This window comes from Solanum dulcamara, chromosome 4 (assembly GCF_947179165.1).
Source record: "Solanum dulcamara chromosome 4, daSolDulc1.2, whole genome shotgun sequence".
Classification (NCBI taxonomy): domain Eukaryota; kingdom Viridiplantae; phylum Streptophyta; class Magnoliopsida; order Solanales; family Solanaceae; genus Solanum; species Solanum dulcamara.
Genome location: NC_077240.1, coordinates 17,811,251 through 17,838,774, shown reverse-complemented (window position 1 = coordinate 17,838,774; position 27,524 = coordinate 17,811,251). Strand labels below are relative to the sequence as shown.

Sequence of the window (27,524 nt, the reverse complement as noted above, 5' to 3'; positions counted from 1 at the left end):
CCTATATATATGCCATATTGGCATGAAGAATATAAGGTAATAAGAAAAAGAAAACAAAATAAATACAAATTACATTTCCTTCTCGTTCTCTTTTTCTTCCTCTGTTTTCCTTCCTTTTCTCTTACTTTCTCCGCTTTATTTTGTTAAAGATAGAATATTTCATAACACAATTAAATTAATATAAAATTTAGATGTGTACTAAATTAAAACTATTTTGATCTGTTCAACCATTATTATTAACTAGTACAGTGCCAAATCCATGAGACATCAACTAACATGCAGCTTTTCATGTGACTACAACAACTGCTTTTGATGACCATCTATCTCCTTATAATTCTCCTTGGATTTCGATACTAACATCCTAATCATACATATAACAATTTTCACATTCATTATAATATTCTAACTCAGACTAGATCTGAATTATTATTTTTCTTCAACCATGGCAAGACAACCCACTAGAGTTCTTGTCACTGGAGCTGCTGGTACAATTTTTTTTAAAAACAATTAACCATTATTAAGTATGTTCTAGTTTTGGTATAATTGTATCAGGTTCTTTTCTTGACATGGATGCGTTACTATTCTATTTCATAGCTTGTGGATTTTGTCTTTGGTATTTTTGATTGAGTTAGGTTGGGTGTCTTGTCTTCAAAGTCTTTTTTTGTGCATGTGTGAAAATTTCATTTAAATCACATATGGGGTATCATGTTAACAGTACCTAATTTCAATTATTTGTGAATTTTTTCTAGTCTATTTTCTTCTTAAAATTAATGGAATACTGGGTATCAATTGAAAAGCCTATTGTTTTATTGGGTTGTGCATATTTGTCATGGAAGATTGTTAGGCATATATGGAGTTTCTTGAATATAGAAAAGGATCCCATTACAGTTCTTGTTACTGGTGCTGCAGGCACGTTAAGTTTATATTTCATTATGTTACTGCATTTATTTTCTATTTTTTGTGAACTTTTTTTTATTTATTCCGTCTTGGTAATCATAGAGGAGTACTATATGTTAAACTAGAGGCCAAACGGGAGAAAATTCTTTTTGATAATGGGTGACGGTGAGATTCGATTCCAACACCTCTGTTTGCTTTAATAAAGATGTTGATATTGAAGTTTGTCAGTGTAACCATCTCATTTAAAAGTTAATATTGTTAGTTTAGATTCACTTCAACAAGGAGCTGGATTGAAAATCATCTGAATTGTCTTATATCTGAAAACTGAATTGTCAAACTATATCTGATGAAAAATTTGTATGCTACAAGAAGTTCTAAATGTGGACCTTGTTGATCGGTAAACTTGGATTTAGAGAATTAGCACATGTGATATTGTGAAAGAAAGAGGTTTTTTTTTGTTGTGGCAAAACATTCAAGAACTACAATAATAACAACTATAACTCATGAATCCTAGGAAAGCTGGGGTTGGTTATATGAGTCATTACTGGTCATGTCGCTCCATTGTAGTCCAATCCGCTGCCAAAACATGGCCCTTTAATCTGCCCTTTTTAGAACTTTAGTATGGTATAAGATGATCAGTACTGTATGTTGATGCTTACTGTTGGTTTGAACATCTTGTAACAGGTCAAATTGGATATGCTCTTGTTCCAATGATCGCTAGAGGAGCCATGTTAGGCCTTGATCAACCTGTTATCATACACATGCTTGATATTGAACCAGCTGCTGAGGCCTTGAAAGGAGTAAAAATGGAATTGATTGATGCAGCTTTTCCTCTTCTCAAAGGTAAAATACAGTAAGGAAACAAAAGCATTGTGCGACCACTTTTTCTTTCTTTCTTTGTTAAAAATTTATTGAATGTTATTGTTCCGCAGATGTTGTTGCTACCACGGATGTTGTTGAAGCTTGTAAAGGCGTCAATGTTGCTGTTATGGTTGGTGGATTTCCACGAAAAGAAGGGATGGAAAGAAAGGACGTAATGTCGAAAAATGTTTCAATTTACAAGGCACAAGCCTCTGCCTTGGAGCAGCATGCTGCCCCTGATTGCAAGGTAAGAAAATTTAGTTATTCAATTGTAATCTGTTAAGACAACAGGATTTTCGTCCATCTTAGGTTCAAAAAAGTCAATTATCTATGGAACATTACAAAAAAAAAATTGACATGTTTTATCGTGGTCTCGAATTGGTGCAGGTTTTGGTTGTTGCTAATCCAGCCAACACCAATGCACTTATTTTGAAAGAATTTGCCCCTTCCTTTCCTGCGAAAAACATCACTTGCCTAACAAGGCTTGACCACAACAGAGCTTTAGGTCAGGTTTCGGAGAGACTAAACGTTCACGTTGGTGATGTAAAGAATGTGACAATATGGGGAAATCACTCTTCAACTCAGTATCCAGATGTTAATCATGCAACGGTGAAAACCGCTGCTGGAGAAAAGCCTGTCAGGGAACTTGTTGCTGATGATCAATGGTAAATGATCTACACCATTAAGTCTTACATATATTTCTGTACTAATAAGAAGATCAAATCAGTTCTAATAAGCTTCCGTAAAAATGTTAGGTTGAACACGGAATTCATCACCACAGTGCAACAGCGAGGAGCCGCCATCATAAAAGCTCGAAAGCTATCAAGTGCATTGTCTGCTGCTAGCTCAGCTTGTGATCATATACGTGATTGGGTTCTGGGCACTCCAAAGGTTAAGTATCATCCATTTTTATTACTCCCTCTTTCTAGTTATAATACTTAAAAGGAGTTGGTCAGTGCACTAAAGCTCCCGCTATGCACGGGTCCGAGGAAGGGCCGGAGCACAAGGTCTATTATGCATAAGTCACAACCTTAAGGCTCCCCTTCCATAGTATAATACTTGCAGCTATAAAATGCATATGTCATTTCTCTGTTCTTTCGCCGACGGCTAAATTTTTCTTTACATCTTTTTTTCAGGGGACATGGGTGTCAATGGGGGTCTATTCTGATGGATCTTATGGAGTCCCAGGTGGCTTAATTTACTCTTTCCCTGTTACTTGTGAGAAAGGAGAATGGTCAATTGTGCACGGTTAGTTTGTGGTCTCATTAATGATCAATTAGTTTCATCTTATAAAATTTTAGTACTCAATCTAGTAAATACTACCTCTGGTTTCACATATTAGGCTTTTCCGCAAACTAAATTTGTTCCAAAATATTTTACATTCATGATAGTTCTTTATTATTACTTTTTTTTCCCGATCTACCCTTACTGTCTCAATTTGCTGAAGTATTTCAGCAATTGGGACAGTAAAAGAGTACATTAGACAAATATTCATATAATTAAGGATATGAAGAATGTGTTTCTTAAGGAATATCGTAAAATCTTAAAAGACAGATAATATGAACCAAAGATAGTATCTACTATATGGAGCTTGCCTAAAGATTCTCCGTTGTTGACGCAGGTCTAAAGATAAACGAGTTTTCAAGGGCCAAGATAGATGCAACCGCGAAGGAGTTGGTTGAGGAAAAATCCTTGGCGTATTCATGCCTAAACTGAAAGCACGATTAATTCTGCTCATCAGGGATAATAAACATTGGAAGATGAATGAAATAAATGGAATTCCTGTTAATTTTTTCCTATTTCATATGTTGAATCATCTTTTTACTTGACAAAATATGATTCCTTGCCTCATACTTCTCTCTTGTATAGCTAACTACTCCTTTTTATTTTCCTATGCTCAACTTGAAAAAGTTGAATACTATAATCTGCTTAATTATTTTTGAGTTCTAAATCTCGAAATCTCATAAATTCCTAAAATTTTGTAAAGAGATCGAAGCATCAAATATTGTCTTTATCAAAATTGGCATATGATATTCCTAGTCATCAAATACATCAATAGGGTCGTATAGAAAATCTTTAAACAGGAAAAAGAACTCATGCAATGTTGTATATAATTTTGTTAATGTTAACTAGGGGTGTTCACATTTTGGGGTAAAAATCGAACCAAGTTAATTAAATAAATTGATTTTATCTTGATTTAGTTTTATATTTTTTCAAAAAAAATCAATAATATTTGATTTGATTTTGATTTTGCTCAAACAAACCAAAAAATAACCAAATCGAATCGATAAATTATATAATTATATAAACATAATATATTATTTTTTATGAACAATTTTAAATATATTTGTTCCGAACAAAAAGAATTCCAAACACATTTATATTTTTCTATGGGATAATTATTGTTATACCCCCAAAAGGAAAATTATTTACTATTAAATACCCCATTATTTTTATGCCCCCAAAAGGAGTTTGCGCAGAAAAATCAACTAGTTCGCGTGCGTCATCAAGGAAAAAACACTATAGTGAAAGACACCGCTCAATTACTTCTTGATACCATCAGAGTAAATATATACTCTGATAATATCATGAAGGAAAAAATACTGCCAGTGAAAATGTTTAACGATCTTTTGTACCTTCAGAGTTTATATATATTGTGTTGTTATTAAGGAGCAAAAAGTAGTTAATTACTGGATAAACTGTCTAATTACTTTCATGAAGGGAAAAACACTATTCAATTATTTCTTGATACCATCATAGTATATATATTCTGACAGTATCATGAAGGTCATGCGAAGACGGAAATGAGCCTGGCCACGCGCAGAAGGGGCGGAGCAGTGCTATAATTTGGACCTATTAGTCCAATCAGGATAAATAAATTGGGATAGGTCCAATTTAAGTAAATAATTTATTCTCTTGGTTAATTTTCCCTTTTTCGTAATAACGGAACAAAAATATACCAATATTGTATATCCGAAAGTAGAGGGAATGAAAAAACGAGTTGAAACTTAAAACCCGGATTCTGAAATTGTATTGAACCCTTTATTGTTTGAAGAAAAAAGTGATAGAAGAGACGAACAACTGTCGAACCTGCGCCTTGCTGGTATTGATCTTTTTTCCTTTTAGGAAGATTTCTCAATTGAGTTTGCTTTTGGAGAAATTCATGTGGTCCGTCGTAGATTTGTTTGGTTCTGATCTTTGAAAAAATTCATTGAATCCACTGCTTCAGCTTCGATAGATAAGCCACTTGATCAAGTTTTGGTTGGAATAGACTAGTATTGATTGTTTATATTAATTAAACTATTGTTGTGATTATTTATCCTGTTAAGGTGGAATGTTCGTATCATATAATTGCTCGTGTTTTAATTGATAATTGCTAAATGTTCAAAATCAAAACAAAGGAAAAAATCAATTACAAATCATGGGTGAATCATGTAACCCGGTAATGATGTGGTTCAATCTGGCAATTACCAGCATGTAATGCTTGACAATTCTTTAATGAATCTGAGATTCTTTTTCCCTCACAGTAATTGTTTTTTTTGTGGATTTAATTAGGTCATTGGGAGATTTTAAAGTATATTTATCTCCATTTTACTATTATCCTTTTATGGTGTAATCAGAGATTGGAAGTGCTACACTTAATCTTCCCCTTATACTATTATTTTCTTTTTGGCCCAAAAGTTGGGATGATGACTTCATCACTTGCATCGGCATTTCTTCTAAACTATAATAACTTTTTCTTGCAATAATTTATCAGATGAATTAGTTTGTAGAAATTCGAGGACACTCATAATTGTTAGTGTTTTTAGAGATCAAATGGACGACTCAATGAAGCAATTACAAGAAAAGCTTATTGAGGTTGAAATTGAAGGTGAAAGTCTTTTATTAGCTCGGCAACAGGTACTTGAAATACCCTCTAGGTCGAAGCATATTTTTTGTTCAAATGTAAAATCAAACATTGTGCAATGTAATGCAGTTAGTTGAAAATGATAGAGTGAGGAATGGGAACAGGGAAGCATTAACTGCATTGAGGAGGAGGGCTAAGACGACAAAAACTAGCGTTCTTACACCTTTTGAGTCAATAATGAAGGATGTTGAATCAAGACCGTTGGTGAAAGAGGTTTGTCCAACGTGTGGTAATCATGATTCAAAGGAGAAGACTTGGGTCATGTTCCCGGGAACTGATGTATTTGCCAATATTCCTTTCCATGCTGCTCATACCATTCTGGAGAAAGGTTTCTTTCTTACCCACATTTATATTGTGAATCTTTGTAACAAAGTATGCTCCAGTAACATTCTGTATATGAACTTTATGCAAAAACGGTTCCTTTGTATTATTTAATTGAATGAATTATACATGAAAGCATGAGGAAGAAGCTCTATACATGAAAAATGTGCTATTTCAGAGCGAAGCTTTACCAGTAAAAAGGGGCAGTTTATTAAATTAAAATTGCTTGACTAATGAGTATAAATTATTTGAGGTGTAGACGGCCTTTCTTTTTTTTTTTGATCAGTTAAACATATTTTCATTCATAAGCATGGCCAAAAAAGCTGATTGTATACAGGGGGTTTACCAAAAAAGTAAAGAATCTACAATAATAAATGATTCTCTACAAATTGAGGTGTAGACAGCCTTGTGAGTTGAGACCTTTTTCCCCTCACAAATTTAATGGAGATAAGTGAATGCAAAGGGTTGCAAGTGAGGTTGCTCCAGTGACATGAGCCACTTCTAACTAAGAGGGTGGGAGTTTGAATCACCAAGAGAACAAAGTAGAAGGGGCACTGTTGACTCTTGAGTGGGGTACTAGCCTTGACACAAATACAACAGACAGGGTTATCTGGAGGTTTGGAGTGGAGTTTTATTACATTAGAGAAGAAAAAGGAGAACACAGATGTTTTTTTTTTAAGCATGGTTATCAATATTAGGACTTAGGAGTAAAGAATTATAATAGGCTAAATCGTTGATACATGATCTTTACTTGACTCCGTACGAAGTAGAGGTTTCAGCTAAAGGAACAGCATTCTTGGGATGATAATGAAGCAACGAAGAGAACGGAAATTCAGAAAGTAAAATAGAATACAGATGAAGAAGACAGAGATTAGGAATCAAGGACTCCAAGAATGAGAAAATAGGGAACAAATAGTATTAAAGAGCTAATCACCTCCTAAATATCCATACAATGAAACAAAGACATAAAGATGAGTAGCAGATCACTTAACAAACTAATCACTCATTTGAAGAAAACCTTGATAATCACTAGAGAGCATAGGGTTCTCCTTGCCTCACAAGTCCAATTATCATCTAAAAACTAAGAAACTAACCCCTCAAATGTAATATTTATTGTCTAAACTAATAAGAATTGAGGCCCATAAAATAGATCTTAAAACAAAAGAGGATCATGAAACAAAAATAATCTGGGATTGATGACTAGGTAGGCAGGCTGCTGGCTGGGCCTTCAGGGCCAGGACGTAGCCTTTGGCCCTCTGCTTCTCTCTGACCCTTCCCAGGCCCCAGCTTGCTACTTGGATCTTCCCTAGAATCCAGCTCGGCGTGTTGTCTCTCTGAGAGTCTCTGAACTCATGTTTTGGTGGTCTAACTACTATACAAACCCCAGGTTAAGTGTTGTAGTGTCCTGTATGCTTTCACACTTGATTTCAAACAGTATAATCCTTGTAAGCTTCTTCTTTGACATCTCCAAATATATACATCTTCTCAACATCAAATGCAAGTCATGGAGTACTTTTGCTTGTGATCTGGTGATTACTTTTTGTGATACCGCCCTCCACTGAGTTGGATCCCTTGGTACCAAGGCCGTTGCCAAGGGGTGAACATGTTCTTACAGAAGATAGCGATATGTAGGCCAATATGGACTTTCTTATTTGAGACTTTTGAGGTATTTGTGAGAGTACGCTGTAATAGTGGGTATATGGGCAGAGGTTAAGAGGAGAAATCAGGAGATGAAGGGTAGAAGAAGACAGATGTTGGAGAGAGAGAATCATTATTTTCTATTAATTACCAATTCTGTTGAAACATGAATGATATATAAGCTTTTATGATGTAAACTACTTTAAATCAAGTAGCAAGTTGACTAGTCCAAAACTTGAGAGACCAAGCAGAGCATGATAGTTTGAAAATGTGTTGTTAATTATTGTTTACAGACAAGTGATGGGATGAATTTGCCTTTCTTGAGAGTAAATATTCCTATGTTCCATTTTATATGACACATATGGGATCACTTGTTGTGCCAGTCTAAACATAAGGGTTGCATTTCCTTTGGTATGAGATGAATCTTATTCTCTAGAGGAAACTTTATCCTATTTGTTGGATTTCTTAATTGTTATCTATCATCTTGCTTCATATCTCCTTAACACCCTCATTTCATTCAAACTAATATTCTAAGCTTGCAGCTGCTAAGTTGCCTGACAATTTGTTGTGCTCTTTTTCATTTAGTGAGTAAATAATTTATTAGAAAATACATCCAGGGATGCAGCCTGTATTACTATCAGTATAAGTTACCACTTTCTCACGACCCTCTCCCAGCCCATATTTTTTGTGCATTCATGATCACGTGAAACTTAGCAATTACAGTGTTGACTGTGAGCTATTTAAATTTTCCCATGCTCTTTCATTTGTTATGATTCTTTTTTGTCATCAAGGCCAACCCATCATGACTTGCCACTCTAGGATGGTCTTATTGAGAGTAGGAAAGGATTTTATGCAAGTTGAAGCACTGGAATGACAATTAGCTTGACCCCCATCCACCCAAAAAAAAAAAGTACGACCATTAACTTTACCTGGTGTCTCCGTTTAATTTTTCTCTATTTGATAATTCATTTGATTTGTATTCTTGTTGAGAACTCTATTGTTTACTTTGGTTCTCTCCCCTGTTTTCAATTTCCATATTTGAAACATGAACTGGTTCAAATAGTTGGTTACTTTGTGCAGATCAAACTCTACTCGATTACAAAGCTAAGAAACTTCAGAGCATTGTAAAGGAGAAGTCTTTGTGGATATCAGATCAAGGAGTTCTTGCAGATAGGATTAGTCCTGGTGTCCTCAGATCTATGGTGACCCTAAGTGACAAACCAAAAGTAAGTTTTGGTGGTTGCATTACCCTTCTAATCTGTCTTCTTCTAATTGTTTTTTGCCTTGATGTGTTTACTTCTTTTTGACCATTCAGGACTGTGCAGAATGAATGATCAACTTCAGTAATAATTGCATATGGGGGTAAATCTTTGTACTCCCTACCTCTTGCACATGTGCTCATCTGTACTTAAAACACCAGCATTTTTGTATTAAAGGGAGTATCCATCCACTTGTAGCATTTGCATCCGTCAAGAAACAGGTTGTAGTCTGAAGGTGGTGAAGTTATCTTTCTTTGTTGATTAATCAGTAACTCACATGAGAGACTCTTTAAGGTGCTTTCAGCAGTTGGATAATTTAAGACTGTAAGAAGCAATATTATTGACGGTAGAGTTAATGTGTAGCTAGCTGGAAGAAATCTTGAGTGGAGGTTAGTCAGTTTAGTTTATCTTCGTAAAGTGGAATTGACTTGTAAACCTGAAGGTGTATGCCCCTTATGGCATGGGAGTTGTTTGTGAACATGCTATTAGCAACATTTGAAAACCAACCAGTTACTGTTGCGTTTTGAATCAATATGTTTCTATAAACAGTTGCGCTCAGTGTGATGGTACATAATTCTTCTGGTGATTATCTACCGTCTACACTGCTAATTAATCAGGAGCGCTTACTGGTTTTACTGCCTGTGCTAAACGGAACTGAACTGCTGGATTGTTACTTCACTTCACCAGATTCCCTTTCCTCTTATACAAGGGAAAACGCTTAATTTATTGCAGACTTGGGTGAAGATATCAATGTCAATCTGATGTTCATAGTCGACAAGATTATTTGGTGATTCATGTTCAAATTACCTGAAAGGATACAAATTATATTCTCTTAGTTTTGTTAATAACATCAGAAACAATCTTCACGGTAACTCAAATGTGTGTGCCACAGTCAGAGTAAAAATGGGCAAGTGTGTACTGACTGATATTCGAAGGGACCTCCTAAATTTCATACGTGGGGAAAAAATTGTGCTAATTTCTAAACTGTTTCAAAAGGGGGAGAATTATATTTCTTTTTTAAACAGGAAGTCCATTGGTATGACTTGGTCTGAGAGAAAATGGTCAACTGTGTCTAACATTGGAGGGGACCTCTGTGGGAAATAAATTCATCTTTTTTAAAAGGAAATAAATTCATCTATAAATGCACCCAAGGAAGTTTTAGAACAATTCTTAAAAGGGCGTTTAAGTTAGTTTAATTTATTTATTGAAGTAGCATCTTTTGGCTTAAATATGCACTTGCTAAACACTTAAAAAGTGCTTATAAACAAAAGACTTAAGTTGGTCACCGCCAATAGGTTATTTTTTAGCTTATAAATCTTTTTAGTTTGATCAAGATATTTACTAGTATTTGTTTTTTAATATATTAACGTTTGAACAGAAATGGTCTGACAAAGGAAGGTGCAATAATAATGACACCATTGTTGATGTGTGATTCACATGGCTCTACAAGTTTTATGAGACGACAAAATTAGATCATAGGACCACAAAACCATAAAAGTGAGCACACTTTTCATCTTCCAAAAGTGAATGATTGAAGTCGATTGTATTTGTGTGTTGTAATTTTCTTGGCAACTTCTCTGGTGAGTAATACTTTTTGTTTCATGGGCCAGCACAGCAGCTAGCAGGAACCTTTCACATCATTGTTCTTTGTTAAACCCTCCTTAAAGTCCTACAATTGAATTCATCTGAAAATCTTTGGAGGACGAGTTCTACTAACTTAATTGTTTTACGCTCGAACTATATATATATATATATATATATATATATATATATATATATATATATGTGTGTGTACAAAATAAAATGTATATATATTATTCATTAGATATCTAAACTCGTTTCAATAGAATGAAACAGCAGATGAAGATGTTACTTATAGGATTAAAGATTAAAATTGAATTATTGAGATGGAAAAATGATATTAAGGGGTTATGTGATAAAAAGGAAACTTATCAAAAAGAAACTTATATGCTATATGGTAGTGAGTGTTGGAGTTGCTAAAATTCAAACATATCACGAGATGTGTGTTGCAGAGATATGAATGCTAAGATGGATGTGCAGTCATATCAGATTAGATAAGATTAAAAATGACCACGTTCACTAGAAGGTGCAAGTACAATATATTGAGGATAAAATGAGAGAAGGTCACTTAGATTGAAAAGGTTTGGACATGCTCCGCATCTTAGATGCTTTGATCTGTAGGTGTGGAACTATGGTAAGTAAAGGTGTGAAAAGGGAGCGAATAAACTTAAAAAATTACATGAAAGGAAGTGGTCTTGAAAGACCTCCAAATGCTCGGTATCAATACAAACTTAGTTAAAGAGAGGGCACGATTGAAGAAAAAGATACATATAGGTGATAGCTACGAGTTAAGGATATGTTTTAGATTCGAATGAGACTTTTTAAAAAAAAAATTAATATTATTATTATTATTTTATAGTACATATATTTTGAGTGTATTTTTCAATTTTGTTTTATTTATTAAAAGAAATGAAGATTCATATAGTCGATTCTAACTTGTTTGAAATAAAGTCATAGTTATTATTGTTTGTATTACTCATTTGAATTTATTAAGTCTAAATCTTGAATTCAACTTTTGAGTAGCGGTGAACTTGCAAGTAGATATTTAGGTATTGGAGGGGGTGGGGTGGAGGGGAGAGAGGGGGATGGCTCTGCATGTACTCATAATAATTGAAAATGCAATTAGTGTTATTTTTTAGCCATCATTAAGAGTTGTAAGATGATGACAAGACACTAAATTAAAGAAACAACGCGTTTGGTTTTTGCTGTGATGATTATGGAAAATTTGCAGCAAGACTTTTGAATTGCCAGTAAGCAGTTGGTGAGGCGTTGCTTTTTTTTATCATCTGATCATCCAACATGTTTTTCTATTTTGTATGTTCAACATCCACTATGTCAGCGTAACTGATAAAGTTATTGCCACATGATTAAAAAATTACGGGTTTAAACTATGAAAACAATTTCTTGCAGAAATGTAGGATATGTTTGCGTACAATAAATCGTTGTAGTTCGATTGTTACTCGAATTCTACTCATGATAGCGAAAGTTTTGGTGCACTGACTGACTGTACTTTTTTTAGCATCCACCATGACTTGGAACAAGAACGACCACAACTTTAAATAATTAAAAAGAAACATCGCAATTAGATTTTAGATATTTGGAGTGACAAGTTCATGGAATATGGTTGAAAAAAATAAATCAAATTCAAGCATGTGTTAAACAAAAATAAAAATGTTTTGAACAAAGTTTTCAGTGACTAGTGAGATTTTGTATGGTTCTTTTGTTTGCACATCTTAGCAATCCACACCATGGTCCATGACACTTCGAGTTTGGGTTGAGAGCTACTTGAGAGGTGGCTAGGGGCCATGTTTAATGGCCACGCTCTTTAAAATCCAGCTATTAACACTTGGGTCGGACTCGTTTGATTGAGAACAAGTTGTTTCGGGATTAATTATTACAAATTGTGATTACACCTTCAATGTGGATAAAAATAACGTTATAATTTCGGAATAAGTTATCATGCAATTTTATCTCTACCAAACATGAAATAAACTCATCCTAAAATTAATCCCGAGATTAGTTATCATTTATCCCTACCTAACGAGCCCTTAAAGTTACCGTTTTGAAAGCTAGAATCTGTTTAATTGAAATTCAGGCAGGTTAATTTATCGTAAGTTCTTTTTATTTTTATTTATTTATTCATTTATGTGTGTGTGGTTGGAATAGGTTCATTTATGTTACATCGTCTTCATGGTATACTTTAAATAAGAGCAACAATATTATTCAAATAAAACGAGTTAATAATGTATGACATACTAAAGGAGTTGGCGTATGTTGAAATTATTGTTTGTAAAATTTAAAATATCTTAATATATTAATGATGTTAAATAAATGTGACATTAAAGTTCAAATTCTTATACTCTTCAAAAATATCACTTACACCTAATTTTATAAATTCATAAAGGGCTCACGATTTGATTATGAAAGCAATGAGCCTACCACTTACTAATCTCTTCTTTTGTTTTTGGTTTTCTACACGGTCCAAAGCTCGTGAAGTCTCGATTAAATTCAAATCACGTACTACAGAATCCATTCGAGCGCTCCGGAGTTTTTGCCATATACTATAATCTATTGTCCCCCCTCTCTTCTCAGCTTCAAATAATCAAATGTAGGCATAAATCAAATATACTTTCAAGATATATCCTTCGTATGCTCCTTACTCATTTTAATTTTTAATATCCAACACAATTGATTGCTTAAAGTCAAATCGTAAACTAATTTAAACTTCTTTTATTTCAATTTATGCAATACTTTTTTTTCAGTCTTCTTCAAAAAAATTATCTTTTCATAATTAGAATAATTTAACTTTGAATTATTATTTTTTATTTTTATTGAAATAATTTATAATCATATAAATATCTATATTCGAAAATATTGTAATTTTAATTTATTTTATATAAAATCAATCAATATCACGTAAAATTGGCCAAGTGATATATGTGAGATGAAATAAATGTGTGTCCCCAAAAATACTAGAAATTGAAGCATTACCATTGTCTGACTTCCGTAGACTTAATGAGTCAACGCTGTCCCTAGCCTCTTTTTCAAACTTAATAATGCAAAATAAAACTTTGATGCCACAATTATTTTCATTTCATTAAATAATTGTAACAAAAAGAGAATGAGGAAATTCTCTTACCACAGAATGCCATTAAAATAGTTTTACTCCCTTTTAAAATAAGTGAACTTATGATTGATTACTCAAAAATAAATTGACTGCAAAAACATACTGACTCTGACCAAAAGACCAAATAGATAGTACCAAAAAAGCTAAAATGGCTATTGGGTTATCCATATATTACAGGAAATTTTGTGGTATCTAACTTTGGGTTTGATGGGATGATTGAGTTTTTTCAATCCTAAATTAGAAATTTCGAGTTCAAACATTGAATATGAAAAAATTATATTGAGAATGTCGTCGTCTCAGAAATAAGTGATGGTAATGAACGAATGTGGACTAATTGAACGTCAATACAAATATTAGATACCAAATAAAAAAAAAGTAAGATCGTCGGAATCAATTGCTCACCTATTTAAAGATTTTGTGAAATAATTATATGTAACAATCTGTCAGGTATTCTTAGTAAATATTAGATGATAAATTTGAACGAAAAATTAAATATATGGATCACTATGTTATTTAACAAGAAAACAGAGAGAATTAGTTACTCATTATTAGATATCTGATATCCGTATTTCACCCAGATTAAACCTCCAATCACTTAAGGACACAATTATATGTGCAAGCGAGAGAAAGAATAATATTAAGAGTTGTTGATTTGATAACAAAACGTCAACGTATTAGAAAGTTAAAGTTAATATCTGCCTGAGCCTCCTCCCTTCGTTCAATGCTTGACAGTTTTTTCATGCGGCATAACATGTCTATCTTTGACACTCTCAATTAGTTAAAAGACGGTGATTTGTTCTGAATTTCATCCTCAATCTAAAAAAAGGGAAGGAGATCTTCTCCGGTGGATCCCTCTTGTTCCTATTTAGTCTCTTTCATTTAGAAGCTTTTTCTATTTCTACATCTCTTTCTTTCTGACTTTCTACCCTTTTTTCTATATTAAAATCTGTGCCCCAGCAAAATTTTCTTCAATTCTCAAAAGCTCGAATCCAAAATTTTCTGATAATTAAGTGTTAACGGATTCTAAATCATCCCACTGCAATTTATATTGATTAACAAATATCTTTTAGAGATACATATAGCTTTATTCCCTCCATTTTAATTTGCTTGTATGATTTTGATTGGGCACTGTTATCTAATTTATATGTTGAAAATATTTAGGACAACAATGTTGGTAAGACACAACAAAGTTCAAATAATATTTTTAACTAGAAACTTATTTGTAATAAATCAGAAATAATATCGGGAAAAAAAATCGAGCCCACTAAATATATAATGTGTCCTTAAGGAAATTATTTCTCTCGAGTATCCGAGGTTAGTGAAATATATCCTCCTAGAATAGAACGACTTACTCACTGTTGTATTGGTACAAAAAACAATGGTGTTAGCGAAGTATTGTTTCTGAAAGTTTGCAACCTTCTAAAACAATCACTTAACAGAAGTATTGTTTCAAAAAAGGCCTGGGTCACGCGGATCCGATTGAATTGTACATTTGGCCAATTTAATTAATCTCTTGATTGATCATTTTTCAAAGCCAAAGTCGAGCGAGCAACAATGATAACGGTGTGAGAGGGTCCCTCTTTCCACCCCTTTTAACAATAAGTAGAAGTATTTTCTTATTTAAAGATTTGAATTTTTCTTTCCACCACCAATAAGGGAGAAATATTTTTTTATCAAAGCATATGAAAACACTTCATATTCCCTTTATTCATATTTCCTCCATTTCCCATATATTTTTACTATTTACTAGACTCAACAAGCACATAGTTTAAGAAAGTAAAAAAGATTTTTGAATTATGTGATTTAATACTAAAGATACAAAAAAATATACTACAATATCCTTTAATCTTGTAATCTTATATATGTCATGAGAAAAGTTAAAATTAAAAAGTTATTAATAAAACATTATTTTTGAAGTGTAGTAGTTTTTATTCTATATTCTAAACATAGTTCAACTAATTAAAATCAGTGCTGCGAAAACCCACTATATTTGTAACAACATGATCTGACAGCTCAAAAATAAAGTTGAATGCTCTATAAAAAAGATAAATTATCTATAAAAATTATTTGCACTATCAAACTATATAATTTGAACCTTAAAATTAGATGAATCCACCCCTTAATTACATACTTTTTTTAATTTAAAATGATCAATGATAAATTGTTTATTTTATTTTTAATGAGATTATTTCATGATCACACAAATGTTTATGATAAGCTTTAGATTGCAATTATTATTTTTTAAAATAATCATTTTTTCAATAACACTATTCATTATTTTCAAACAAATTAGAATTAAAAAACTAAAATCACTTTAATTGTGTTTTTCTTATATTTCAACCCACCTCATCTTCACTTCCTTCCCAATAGTCCTCCATTCCAACCACCCCACACACCTACTCCTCAGCTCCCCCAAAATAATATTTATTGAAATTATATACAAATATTTTTAATTTTTTACTTACAAATTAAACACTAAATAAATAAATAATTCAATTATATTCTGTGCAAAACACTTCCCTTAGTACGAAAGTCCAAAAGTCTTGTGTGGAGAGTAAATGGTCATTAATTCCAGAAACAATCTCTGCACATCTGCCAGTACTTATTATTATTCTCACTTCTTTCTCTATTGATTTAATATTTTTTTTAAAATTATGTATCTTACTAAATTAATTTTAGTAATAATAATTTGAAATTTTAAATTTAACTAGTATTATTTTATGTAAACTTACACTAAAAATAGCATTAAAAAATACTAAAAGCCTTTTAATTTACTACAATGAATAAATAAAATAAAATATCTATTGTCGATACAGGAATCATCACACATCACACAATTCATATACTTTTATCATTGAAATGGAAAGAGTACTTCTTCTTTCTTAAATTATATATGTTATGTTTATTTTTTATGCCTTTATTTAGAAAATATTAATTAAAATAAATGTTTAATTTATATTTTAATATATAATTTTTTTAAAAATAATAAATAATTTAATATGGGAGTAGCACGAAAGAGGAGAGATAGAGAGAAGCCAATTATTGTAGCCTAGGAAAAAGAAAGCTGCAATTATAGATAGAGAAAATAAATGCCTTTATTTATCCTAAGGTCACAGTCTTTTATCCCCTGCCCCAACCACATAGGGAGAATGTTATTTAAATATAGTAAAAAGATTATTTTTATTATACCACAACAACAAATTACATTTCTTCCGTACATATATGTTAAAGTCGACTATATGAATTCGATGATTATATATTTTTTATTTAAATTCAATTCATATTATTATCATATAAAATAAAAATAAGAGTGTGTTGGATATGAAGGATAAATTAATATTTAAAGATAAACTTCTAAAATTTATGATTAAATCCTAACTTAACATATCCATTTCAAGTAATTTTAAATCGAGTCATAAACCTACCTGTTTGTTAATTTATAATAAATTTTAATATATTTAGAATGAATTCGACAATTGTGCTTTCAATTACATAGAGGACCAATTCCCTGAGCAAAGCCGCCTCACATCAGTGGCTACTTATTATTCTCTCTCTTCCTTTAGCTAACAAACACAATCATATACAAACAGAGGGAGATAGAGAAACCTGTTGGAAAACTATTTACATAGCAGAAGCCTATCAGAATTATACATAGTAGAAGTCAATCAGAATTATACTTCTTACATGAATAATAGATAACACAAACATATTTATGCTAGAACACATACAAATATGCTAGAATATATAAATATTCTGAAATTTAATTCGATAAATACCTCTTGAATCGTAAGCAAATACCTTCAAGCAAATTTCTAAGGTAGACTGCAGTTCTGCAGACTTCTACATTGATCCCAAGTTTATAGCCGAACTCTCTCAATACTTGGGTGGACAAGTATCTCATAAAAAACACTACATCTCATCTTTTTAGGTTAGAAGAACCCCTATTTTTAAGAACCTTTTTTCAGTCCAAAAAAAAAGAAGAAAATAGAATTCTGAGTTCTAGTTAAATATAGGCACTGTAGGGATCACAAAATTAATTATTGAGACTCCTTATTATGGAAATAATTCAAAATAATTAATTTGAATTATTCTTACCATAATAAATTATAAATCATTCCACTAGAAATTCGTAATTGCACTCCTCCATTTATATTTCAAAATTTTCCATTAAACACTTATGTAATTCCCCATGTTAAGATTACTGATATTAATCAATAAATTAAATTACTGAAGAATTTAACTTAAAGATTAATTTCCTTTAGAGTATTGCTTAACTTATTTCATGTGTCGGATTCATAAATCCACTTGCAAGGTTTGACACGATGAAAACTTATAAGCTTCTCAAAAAGGCATATCATCAATATCTATATCAAGACATGGATTCTATCAACTAACTTATTATTTTGATCTTAGGCTCGCAGCTACTATAAAAGTAATTGTCGGAGTTTTCTCAATCAAAGAAACCTAAATTCTGAGATAGATAGAATAGAATGGGCTCCTACTCTCTTTCAATCGCCGATGCTAAAAATAAAGACAATCTTCCTACCATGCTATCTATTAGAATACTGTCGATTCTAGTCCACTCATTTTATTTTAGACATGAAATTGAATTTTTTTTCATTTTATTTCGTCAATTACACTTCGTGTCCTTCCCATCAAGTCTGAAGTTCCCAGCCAAGTTCTATTGGGGTGGCTTGATGGGTGAGACTGATAGAAAGAAAGGACGGGGGAAAATCATGCATGGTACTGTTAATGAGGATCTTAGCCCCTTTTCTTGTAAAAAAAAAGAATGTTGCTTGATTGAACGAACATTGGTTTTCAAATCATTTTCCAAGTTTATAGAGAGCATACACCAACAAATATATATTATTATCATCTAATCTATCAGGCATATTGACTCATCTCAAAATCTCACTTTTTAATAAATCAAAACAATAATTAATATATACAGATCATAATAGTTATATCAAGATTAAGAATATAAGTATATTTAACAGTTTAGAAAATATATTTTTGTCAGTCAGTCTAAAACAACAATCTCTACTCGGTTCCGTTCAAGACATACAAAATGCACTAGCACAAGAAGTTGGAACTACACCGCTCCATAATCAAGATAAATTATATATAATCTTTTGCTACAATCATACCGATGACTTGTCTAATTTCCATCTTAGATTGTGAACAAAAATACTTTATACTTATGAGAACCGCTAATTTAATCATCTGTGTATAAGCTAAAACTCTTTACACTAAATCATCTACTATATAAGTAAATGGACACATAAACGAATATATGATCTATTAAAACTTTTATTAAAATTGATAAACAATTGTTCTATAATAAATATTATATCCAAACTCATGATTAATAGTATATATTCCATGGTTAATAATATATATCCCAACAAAACCAACATAGATAATCATATACAAACAGAGTGAGATAGAGAAATCAGATCGTAGTGCAGTGGTGGAACTATTTTACTTTTAATTAAAGATCTTGAGTTTGAACCTTAGATATAAAGAAATTTTTGTTGAAAACGTCATTTTTTAATAGATTTTATAGTGCACAATTCAAATTTAATCAAATTTTGAATGCAAACTTCAAACACTATTTAAAAAATAAAAAGAAAAGGAAAAATAGAGTGAGATAGAGAAGACAATTATTGTAGCCTAAGGAGAAACAAAGACGCCATTATTTCCCTATGTCATTTTATAGGTACCGCTTCATTCGTCTCATATTATTTATTCATTTTTTTTTATATATATATTTCAAATAATCTTAAATAAGAAGAGTATTTTTATTAATTTATAATTTAAATCATTTTAATATTATCTTATTTGGAATTTTCTAATATTTATATTTTAACAAGAATTAATCTGAAAAATTAAATTAAATTAATTTTATTTTAATTTTATAAATTAATAGATAATTTGAAATAAATATTTTTTGTTATAATGAGCAAGTAATATGAAACGAAAGGATATTTTATCTGAGTTGTAATTAATGGCCAAGGGTTGCTGAATGGCTTCTATTTAATTACTGTATCTTTCCCTACGTGAGTTTAATTTATTTGAGTTGTGATGAATGTCTCTCTTTTCATCTAATTTCTCTCTCCTCCAAGTGTTTTGCCTTACTTCTTATAATCCCAACCCATCCATCACTACCCCCACCCCATACACAGTGGAAGTTATTTAAATTTCTTTAACAAAAAATTATACTATTATATATTGTTCAATTTACCTAACATTAATTTCATAGTATGGTTCAAAATTAATTCAATCTCCAAGTGACATTGTGTTGAATCTTTAGCCAATATCCCAACAAACACCTTTTCGCTTTCTCAAACTTTGTCATAAGTTAAAAATACTTATATATATTCATTCAGAAAGAAAAACAACAAGTTCCTCATAGCCCGACATGTTTCTTAAAAGGCATTATAAAACTTCACACAGAAACTACTCTTTTTTATTATTGAACTCAAAAAGTTGGGGAAAATAATGCTTTTTTTAATGGCTATACATACATATAGTCCACACTTATTAAAAACTCTTCACTGAATGCGGAACAGTAAAGTCTTTAGCTGCAGCTTTTTCCACTACACAAAATCTTCTTCTACTTAAAGCTGACAGATTTACTCTCCCATTCCTCCCAAATCCCAACTCCAAACTTTTATCCTTTCATTTTCAAAAATTCCACAATCCTTTTCCTTTTCCCACTCTATTTATACACAGGTTATTGAATAATCCAAGTGAAAAAAATTAAGAAAAATGTTGCACTATGAATGGGAAAATCAATCTACTTTCATGTTTCCCGGCGATCAAACTAACCAGGAAAATGACCAAAATAACAATCAATTTTTGGAGCCTCAAGTCTATTTTTCACATATAACAAATTACCAACACCATCACCAATACCATGAACAACAACAAATCCAAAATCCGCAATTTCCCCAATTTCAAGCAACTCCAAATAACACTAATTTAATCAGCTCCATATACGATCCACGCGCTTATGGCGTTTCGTACACGCAAACACACGAAACATCCATGCTTTCTCTACAACCAACTGGTTCGGCCGGTGGATTTATGGTAGTGCCGAAGAGTGAACCGCAATTTGGAGGCGGAATTCATGATTTTTCAAGTACCAGTAGTAGGATTGGGTTGAATTTGGGCGGGCGAACATATTTTGCTTCGTCATCAGAAGATGATTTTGTGAACCGGCTTTACCGGCGGACTCGAACGGTTGAAGCCGGTTCAGTCAACTCGCCCAAGTGTCAAGCTGAGGGATGCAATGCCGATCTCACTCATGCAAAGCACTACCACCGACGGCACAAAGTGTGTGAGTTTCACTCCAAAGCCTCCACCGTCATCGCCGCCGGTTTGACTCAGCGGTTCTGCCAACAATGCAGCAGGTTATGTTAATAGTACTTAATTCTTAATTACGGGTGTTTATTCACCAAATTAGGTTAATTAATTTGATCTCAAATAATTATAAATTTCAAAGTAGTTTATAGTATATACTATATTTATATAAATTCACCTTAACAACATTATCTTTTGAAATAGAAGTTCAAGTGAACCTCTTGACAATAATACGATTATACATTTCCTAAACTAAAAAGTGTTTGAAAATGCTAGTTTTGAACTCGCTCAAGCATATGTTTAATTCGTTGTATTTCGTATAAAAGAAACGCGGTAAAATGTATATTACAAACTACATTAATTAGCATACACTTAATGATAAATGTGCGTTTGATACAAAAGGTGAGGTGCAAATGAGATGGGAAAATTAGAATGACAGGAAGGCCCTTGAATGTGTTGAGGAGCTAATGATTGGGGAGTAGAGAAGTCGTACGTTGATCCCGAGGGCATTTGTGTCCGTAAATTTATGTCCCCCAATGAGTCTGCTATTCCCCGTTTTGGTGTGTTACGTACTGGTTTTCTTTTGCTGCTTATAGTAAACACAGAGTTTTTGTTTTTTCTATTTTGGCTTAATCATTAAAAAGAATCATACGGGAGTATCGGCTTTTAAACAATACAGGAAAAAAAAAAGTAATTTAGCAGTATATATATTTCCTTCTTTTAAAAGAGTTAAATTACGTGTGGTAATACTAAGTTATAAAAAATATTCAGTAAATTAAACCATTGTTCTTTTTTCTTAACAAGAAAATCACTCATGTGCTATCCATTATCACATAAAAACTTCTACTAGAAAATAACACAAATGACTTGGAGAAGCAACGCCACCAGAATCAAACCATAACTCATAACGTATCGTGTTCTAACTTTAATCGAGACAAAAAAATGTTAAGTGATTCTTCCCAAATATTTCAATTTTGGTGGACAGAGTTACGTGGAGATTTGTGACTTTTTAATTATAAAAAAGGTAAAAAATGACATGAATTATTTTTATAACTTGGATGCCTTCCAAGCTAAGTAATTAGCTCGTTTTTATTCTTATAAAATTTAGCAGGTTCCATGTTCTGTCGGAATTTGATAACGGGAAAAGAAGTTGCCGGAAACGGTTGGCAGATCACAACCGGAGAAGAAGGAAGAATATGCAACAAGAAAATAACAAGCAGCAGCCTCAACCTTCAAGTAACTCTATTACCCTTTGTATCAATTTGTTTGACCACACGATTTTTTTTTAAAAAAAATGATTGAATTTTGTGATTTTAAATTATCGATATGTCAAAATGTAACAAAATCCATTAATCAGGTGGTTTTAGACATATGGTTTTTTTAAAAAAAAAAAATTAATTTATATTTTGTTGGTGTAGAGTCTCCAGGTGAATCAGGAGCACCTTCATCAACAGTGACAGTGGCTATATCACCACCAAGAATTTCAATGGATTCTTTTAGGCAAAGAACATACCATGGCCAGCAAGCTGCAATAACAACTAATTCCTCACCAAACTTCTTCTCCAATGGGTGACTAAAATATTTTTATTTTCAATAATTAATTAATTATGATAATTTAATTTCAAGCTTGCTTTAATGGCCACAACAATCTAGTATATGATAGTACTACTAATTAATTACAGAGGGAAGTTAATTTAGATATGAAATTATATTGATTAATGATGTAATGGAGGATTAGGTTTATGTTAACCCTTTCTAGCTAGTGTGTTATACCCTCTGTTTCAATTTATTTGTCTTATTTTTATGTTTTTTAAAAATATTTTTTTGTCAACTCTTTAATTTCATTTTTTCACGTAGCATGGTTAACAGGGGCGAAGTCACCCTATAATCAGGGGTTTCATCCAAACCCCCTTCGACGAAAAATTATACTATTTATACATGGTTAAAATATTTTTTTTATATATATATAGTAGATGTCGAACTACTTGAACTAGTTCGTGTGTCTATTTTTTCAGTGTTTGAACCCCTCAGTGAAAATCCTACCTAGCTCCCCACTGATTGTTAAGACCACAAAATTTAAGGACATTTTGGTACATTCAATATATCTTTAATTTAGGATTAAAAGATTCATAAATCTTCTTTACAATTTTAAACTCTGTGTCAAGTCAAATAAATCAGATAAACAAATTGAAAGTTTTTTTTTTTTTTTGATAAAACATGATAATATATTAATAGAACTTGCATCATTTTATGGCAGCGCGGTGAAACCGCTATTAAGTATACGGGTAGGGGGTAATTATATTACATTGTTTTAACATACTAAATGGCTTAAGTAGCCTAACAAAAAGAGTTCCCTCCTTATCTGCATTTAACTTTTTCGATACAAACAAATGTGAAACTGCCCAATACATAAAAGAGTTTGCTGATAATTTAGACTCCTTATTAACTAGCGTGTCTGCCACTTGGTTCTCCTGTCGATACCTATTCTCTCAATACCTATGCTGGATGCGGGGTTTCCCCAACTGGAGAAGTAGTTACTCGTATAAAGAAAGAAACTTTACTTTATGGTCATATGCATGCATGTACATAGACACTGAATAATCTTGAATTATGAAAGTGTTGCTGATTTTTTCATATTTCTCCTCACGCTTTAATTTGCATTTTGGCCTAATCTGATCCCAATTTGTAGTACGTAGTTGAATATTATGGGTAAAATAAATTATAAACAAACAAAACAAGTAGTTTCTAATTTTGTTATAGTTATAGGATTTAAGTTACCTAACACTTCAACAAATGTTTTTTATACCAATATAATCTGCGTTATTTAATATGTATAGCTTGTTATTTACTACATTTATTTTAATTTGAGTTACTTGTAATCGATACTCTAATATATTATTAGTAATATTAAATAAAGTAACCTGAAATTTAGTTTAGTTAACTTGATTATATAAATAATTTTTAATTAATCTATGATTGTGTATAACATAATTAAGTTTTTGTTATAAGGGCCGTACATAATGCCAGGTAAGTTCAGGCAGGTGTACCCCTTTTTTTTTAAAATGTTTTTATATATTTTTTTCATGGAAAGTACAGTAGAAGCAAATTAGTCCCGTTTACTATGCGGATAATGTTAGATTCTGATCTAATGTTCAGTTATATATTTTTAATTTTATAAGTAAAATAAAATTTTCATCTATATATTTACAAAGTTAATAAAAAATTAAATTATAATCTAACACTTTCTAGTAAAAAAAATCAATTTACCAAACATTTTCGATTGCATGGATGCTAATTTTGAAAAGGTTTTTTTATGGGGCTGAGGGTCCACTATAGAGATTTTTAATGATCAAATTCCACTGAAATAAATAAATAAATCTCTACTTACATGGCCTTCAATTTCCCTTTTGATATTTGGGTGTGTTTATTGAGACGTGGAGGTGGGTGAATAACTGCCTGCGATTTTTTGGTGAAAGGAGACATTAATCAGAAGATACTATCTATTTTATATTAATTAAATTTGTAAGTCAATATATATATATTAAAAAAATATTTAAGGACATAATTTGAATTATATTTTTCATTATTATCATTTATAAAATCATAAATATAACTCTTTAAATACTGTAATTTATCTCCTAGAAAATATAAAACTTCAATAAATGAAAGAGCAAATATGGAAAAAGTTTCAAACATCCATCTTGAATTTTGAACAATTTAATTATTTTGAATAATTTAAAATCCCTTAAAAATTCAATTAATATGAAATAGAGGAAATATAGTATACTATAATTAATTGGACCAATTATTGTGTATGAAAAGTATTAATTAGTTAGGATACCCTTAAAATTGACCCAAATTACTAGTAGTCCTAATTATATTTCTTTTACATGAATATTTGATAGTCTCCCCCCAGACCCCATAGCTTGTTTGGATGATGATTTTTTGTGGTATGGTATGATATGGTTAGTAAGAGAACCATATTTGTTTTCAATGACCCTTTAAAGTTGGCACCAACTTTCACTTAGACACCTCAACTAGGTTTTGTTCATTTTAGACACCTCAAGTCAATGTGTCATTTTTACACTTTTTTACAATCACTCAAATATTTAAAGTATGTGTAATGCACTCATCGTGTCAAAGAGGTGAATTAAACGAAGACACGTGGCGAAAAAACTCTTTTTTTTGGAAAAGCTAACCTATTTTTTTCTTTTATTGACACTTGGCACTATGTAACTAAATTTTTATTTATTATTAAAAATAATAATTTCTTAATTAAAAAAAAAAAAAGCAACCCAACCCCTAGGTGGTCATCTTCTTCATTTCTTTGTATCTCTTTTTTTTTTTTGATTCTTTGTTATTTTATTTATTTTTATTGTTTACAAATGCAAAAGAAAAGATTCATGAATCAACTTCTTCTTTTCCTACCATACTAAAGTGCTTGCCATCATCGGACCACATTGCCATCGCCATTTCTGTTAATATAATTTATTGTTAAAATAAATGTAACGATCCATTAGGTCGTTTTGAGTATTAGAAATTTTTAGTTCATAAAAGATTCATTCCGTAAATTTTTAATTGGTATTTTAGATTTTTCGATAATTACGGTTATTTAATTGAGGAGAAAATTTAGATAACTTATTTAATTAGTGGGTTAAAGTGTTAATTTAATTAATATTATATACCAATTATTAAAGGAAAATGATAGAATTTATTAATTTTGATATAGTAGAGAAGGAAAAAAAAGAGAGAGAGAGAGAGAGAAGAGCTCACCTGCGGCGCCAACGAGAAAGAATGAAGAAAGTAGAAGGAAAAAAAATACGGAGAAAGAAAGAAAAGAAAGGAGAAAAGAAAAATAGAGGATAAGAGAAAAATAGGGATTTTCATTCAAAGCGTCAAGGTAATTATTATAATTCTTTCCATTAAATTTTTATATGATTATGAATATATTTTTAGGGTATATTGTTGGAGAAATAACGCTGAAATAAGAAAATGTGACCCTAGGGTTCTTCACATAAAATCTTGATTTTGGGGTCGAATAACGATCCGTTTTAGCTGAAATTTGACAAGTGAGTTTATTTTATCATGAGTGAATATAATCGGAAAGAAAATTTCAGATTTGACTTCAATGACTCGGGATGACTTTTTGACCCAATTTTTTATTCCAAAATAATTATAGCTATATGGGTGTCATTGGATTCGTATTCTTATGAAGATTATGTATTTGAACAGATTTTGATTGTTCAAAAATGTTATGAAAGGCTAAAGTTTAAAGTGATTATTTAATTTAGTTAAGGTTTAACCATAGTTTTGAAATTCAGAAAATATGGGAGTTTACATGTTAAGTGGCATCAAGATTAGGAACATGTTTATAGAATTGGGTGAGTTAGTGGATCTAGGTTAAACATATATATAATATTAGTGTTTACGGATTAGTTTACTTATAAATATTATATATTTGATAGATTGAAATTGGTCTGAAGCATTGAAGAAAGGAAAGACATTGGTGGATTAACTTACTTTACTTCGATTCTTCGGTTGAAGTAGGTTATGATTTTTATTCTATATATCATAGATAGACTATTAATAGTTATTGGTATTCATTGAATAATGTGTGAAGTTTATTACGCATTTAATTGTTGTGATTTGGATGGTTGATATGTTGTTGTGATTGGTCTGAAATTCCGAGGTCATGAAATCCATAATCTTGAACTTCCCCTATCAAAAATGGTGCATTGAATAAAGAAGGATTGATGAAATATTATTAATGAAGTGGAATGTAATAATAAAGAATGATCGGGTGTCACGAGCCGACATAATATATTTGGATCGAGTACCACGTTCCGACATGATATATCTGAATCGGATGTCATATTCCGACATGATATATTTGGATCAGGTGTCACGTTCCGGCATGATAATATTAAGGGAAAATAACTTTAAATGATTTAATGCTATCCAATCTCCAATAAATCATTTTCCAAAAGAGTATGATGTGGAGGCATGAGTCCTCCTGTGTGATCTTGATATTGTTGATTGGTTATGAAATTGTTCATTGTGTTGTCACTTGATCTTGATCTTGTTGGTTGCCACCTGTTAAGTGTTACGGTCGATTTCCCGCTATTGCTTATTGCATATTAATTCTTATTTTGAGTTGGCCGATGATACCTACTCAGTACATATTATCAAGTACTGACCCCTACGAGTGTTCCACCGACTTTCACTCGACCTCAACATCTAGTCAGTCTCCAGTTCATCGGATTGCAGGGTTAGTTATCCTTCTAGTTGGCGATGGAATCTCTTGTCATGGCATGGTGTCCTTAGTTTTTGGACACACTATGTTAATTGTTTATTCTGGTGTTGATATTTTCAGACTTAGTTTTAGAATTTAGATGTCCTTCATGTGATGACTTTCAGATTTTGGGAAAAACGTATTTATTTGAGCTTCCGCATTATTGTCATATTTATTAGTTGGGGTTTATATCGTTGGTTCTTCCACCTAGGAGGTTAAGTGTGGGTGTCACTCATGGCCTATTTTGGGTCGTGACAAACTTGGTATCAGAGCTTT

General features: G+C 31.6%; 3 protein-coding genes across 5 annotated transcripts; all 3 read left to right on the top strand.

Annotated features, from left to right (window-relative positions):
- The first annotated feature begins 226 nt into the window (after window positions 1-226).
- Window positions 227-3,611, top strand: LOC129884785 (malate dehydrogenase, cytoplasmic-like). 2 transcript variants are annotated; one of them, XM_055959070.1, is made up of 7 exons: window positions 227-485; window positions 1,582-1,740; window positions 1,830-2,005; window positions 2,146-2,423; window positions 2,514-2,649; window positions 2,895-3,006; window positions 3,380-3,611. In XM_055959070.1, the coding sequence occupies exons 1-7, from the start codon at window positions 443-445 to the stop codon at window positions 3,472-3,474; spliced, it is 999 nt and encodes a 332-aa protein (XP_055815045.1). In that variant the 5' UTR covers window positions 227-442; the 3' UTR covers window positions 3,475-3,611. The 2 variants fall into 2 exon arrangements, with proteins under 2 accessions (XP_055815045.1, XP_055815044.1); XM_055959069.1 differs by lacking the exon at window positions 227-485 and adding an exon at window positions 756-909.
- Window positions 3,612-4,753: 1,142 nt separating this feature from the next.
- On the top strand, window positions 4,754-9,389 carry LOC129886723 (uncharacterized). 2 transcript variants are annotated; one of them, XM_055961537.1, is made up of 5 exons: window positions 4,754-4,861; window positions 5,568-5,658; window positions 5,735-5,993; window positions 8,705-8,850; window positions 8,940-9,389. In XM_055961537.1, exons 2-5 carry the CDS (start codon window positions 5,575-5,577, stop codon window positions 8,952-8,954), a joined length of 504 nt encoding a protein of 167 aa, XP_055817512.1. In that variant the 5' UTR covers window positions 4,754-4,861; window positions 5,568-5,574; the 3' UTR covers window positions 8,955-9,389. The 2 variants fall into 2 exon arrangements, with proteins under 2 accessions (XP_055817512.1, XP_055817513.1); XM_055961538.1 differs by lacking the exons at window positions 8,705-8,850; window positions 8,940-9,389 and adding an exon at window positions 8,416-8,536.
- Window positions 9,390-19,960: 10,571 nt separating this feature from the next.
- LOC129886722 (squamosa promoter-binding-like protein 8) lies at window positions 19,961-22,776 on the top strand. Its single transcript, XM_055961536.1, has 3 exons — window positions 19,961-21,006; window positions 22,068-22,192; window positions 22,375-22,776. The coding sequence occupies exons 1-3, from the start codon at window positions 20,363-20,365 to the stop codon at window positions 22,527-22,529; spliced, it is 924 nt and encodes a 307-aa protein (XP_055817511.1). The 5' UTR covers window positions 19,961-20,362; the 3' UTR covers window positions 22,530-22,776.
- The last annotated feature ends 4,748 nt before the right edge of the window (window positions 22,777-27,524 follow it).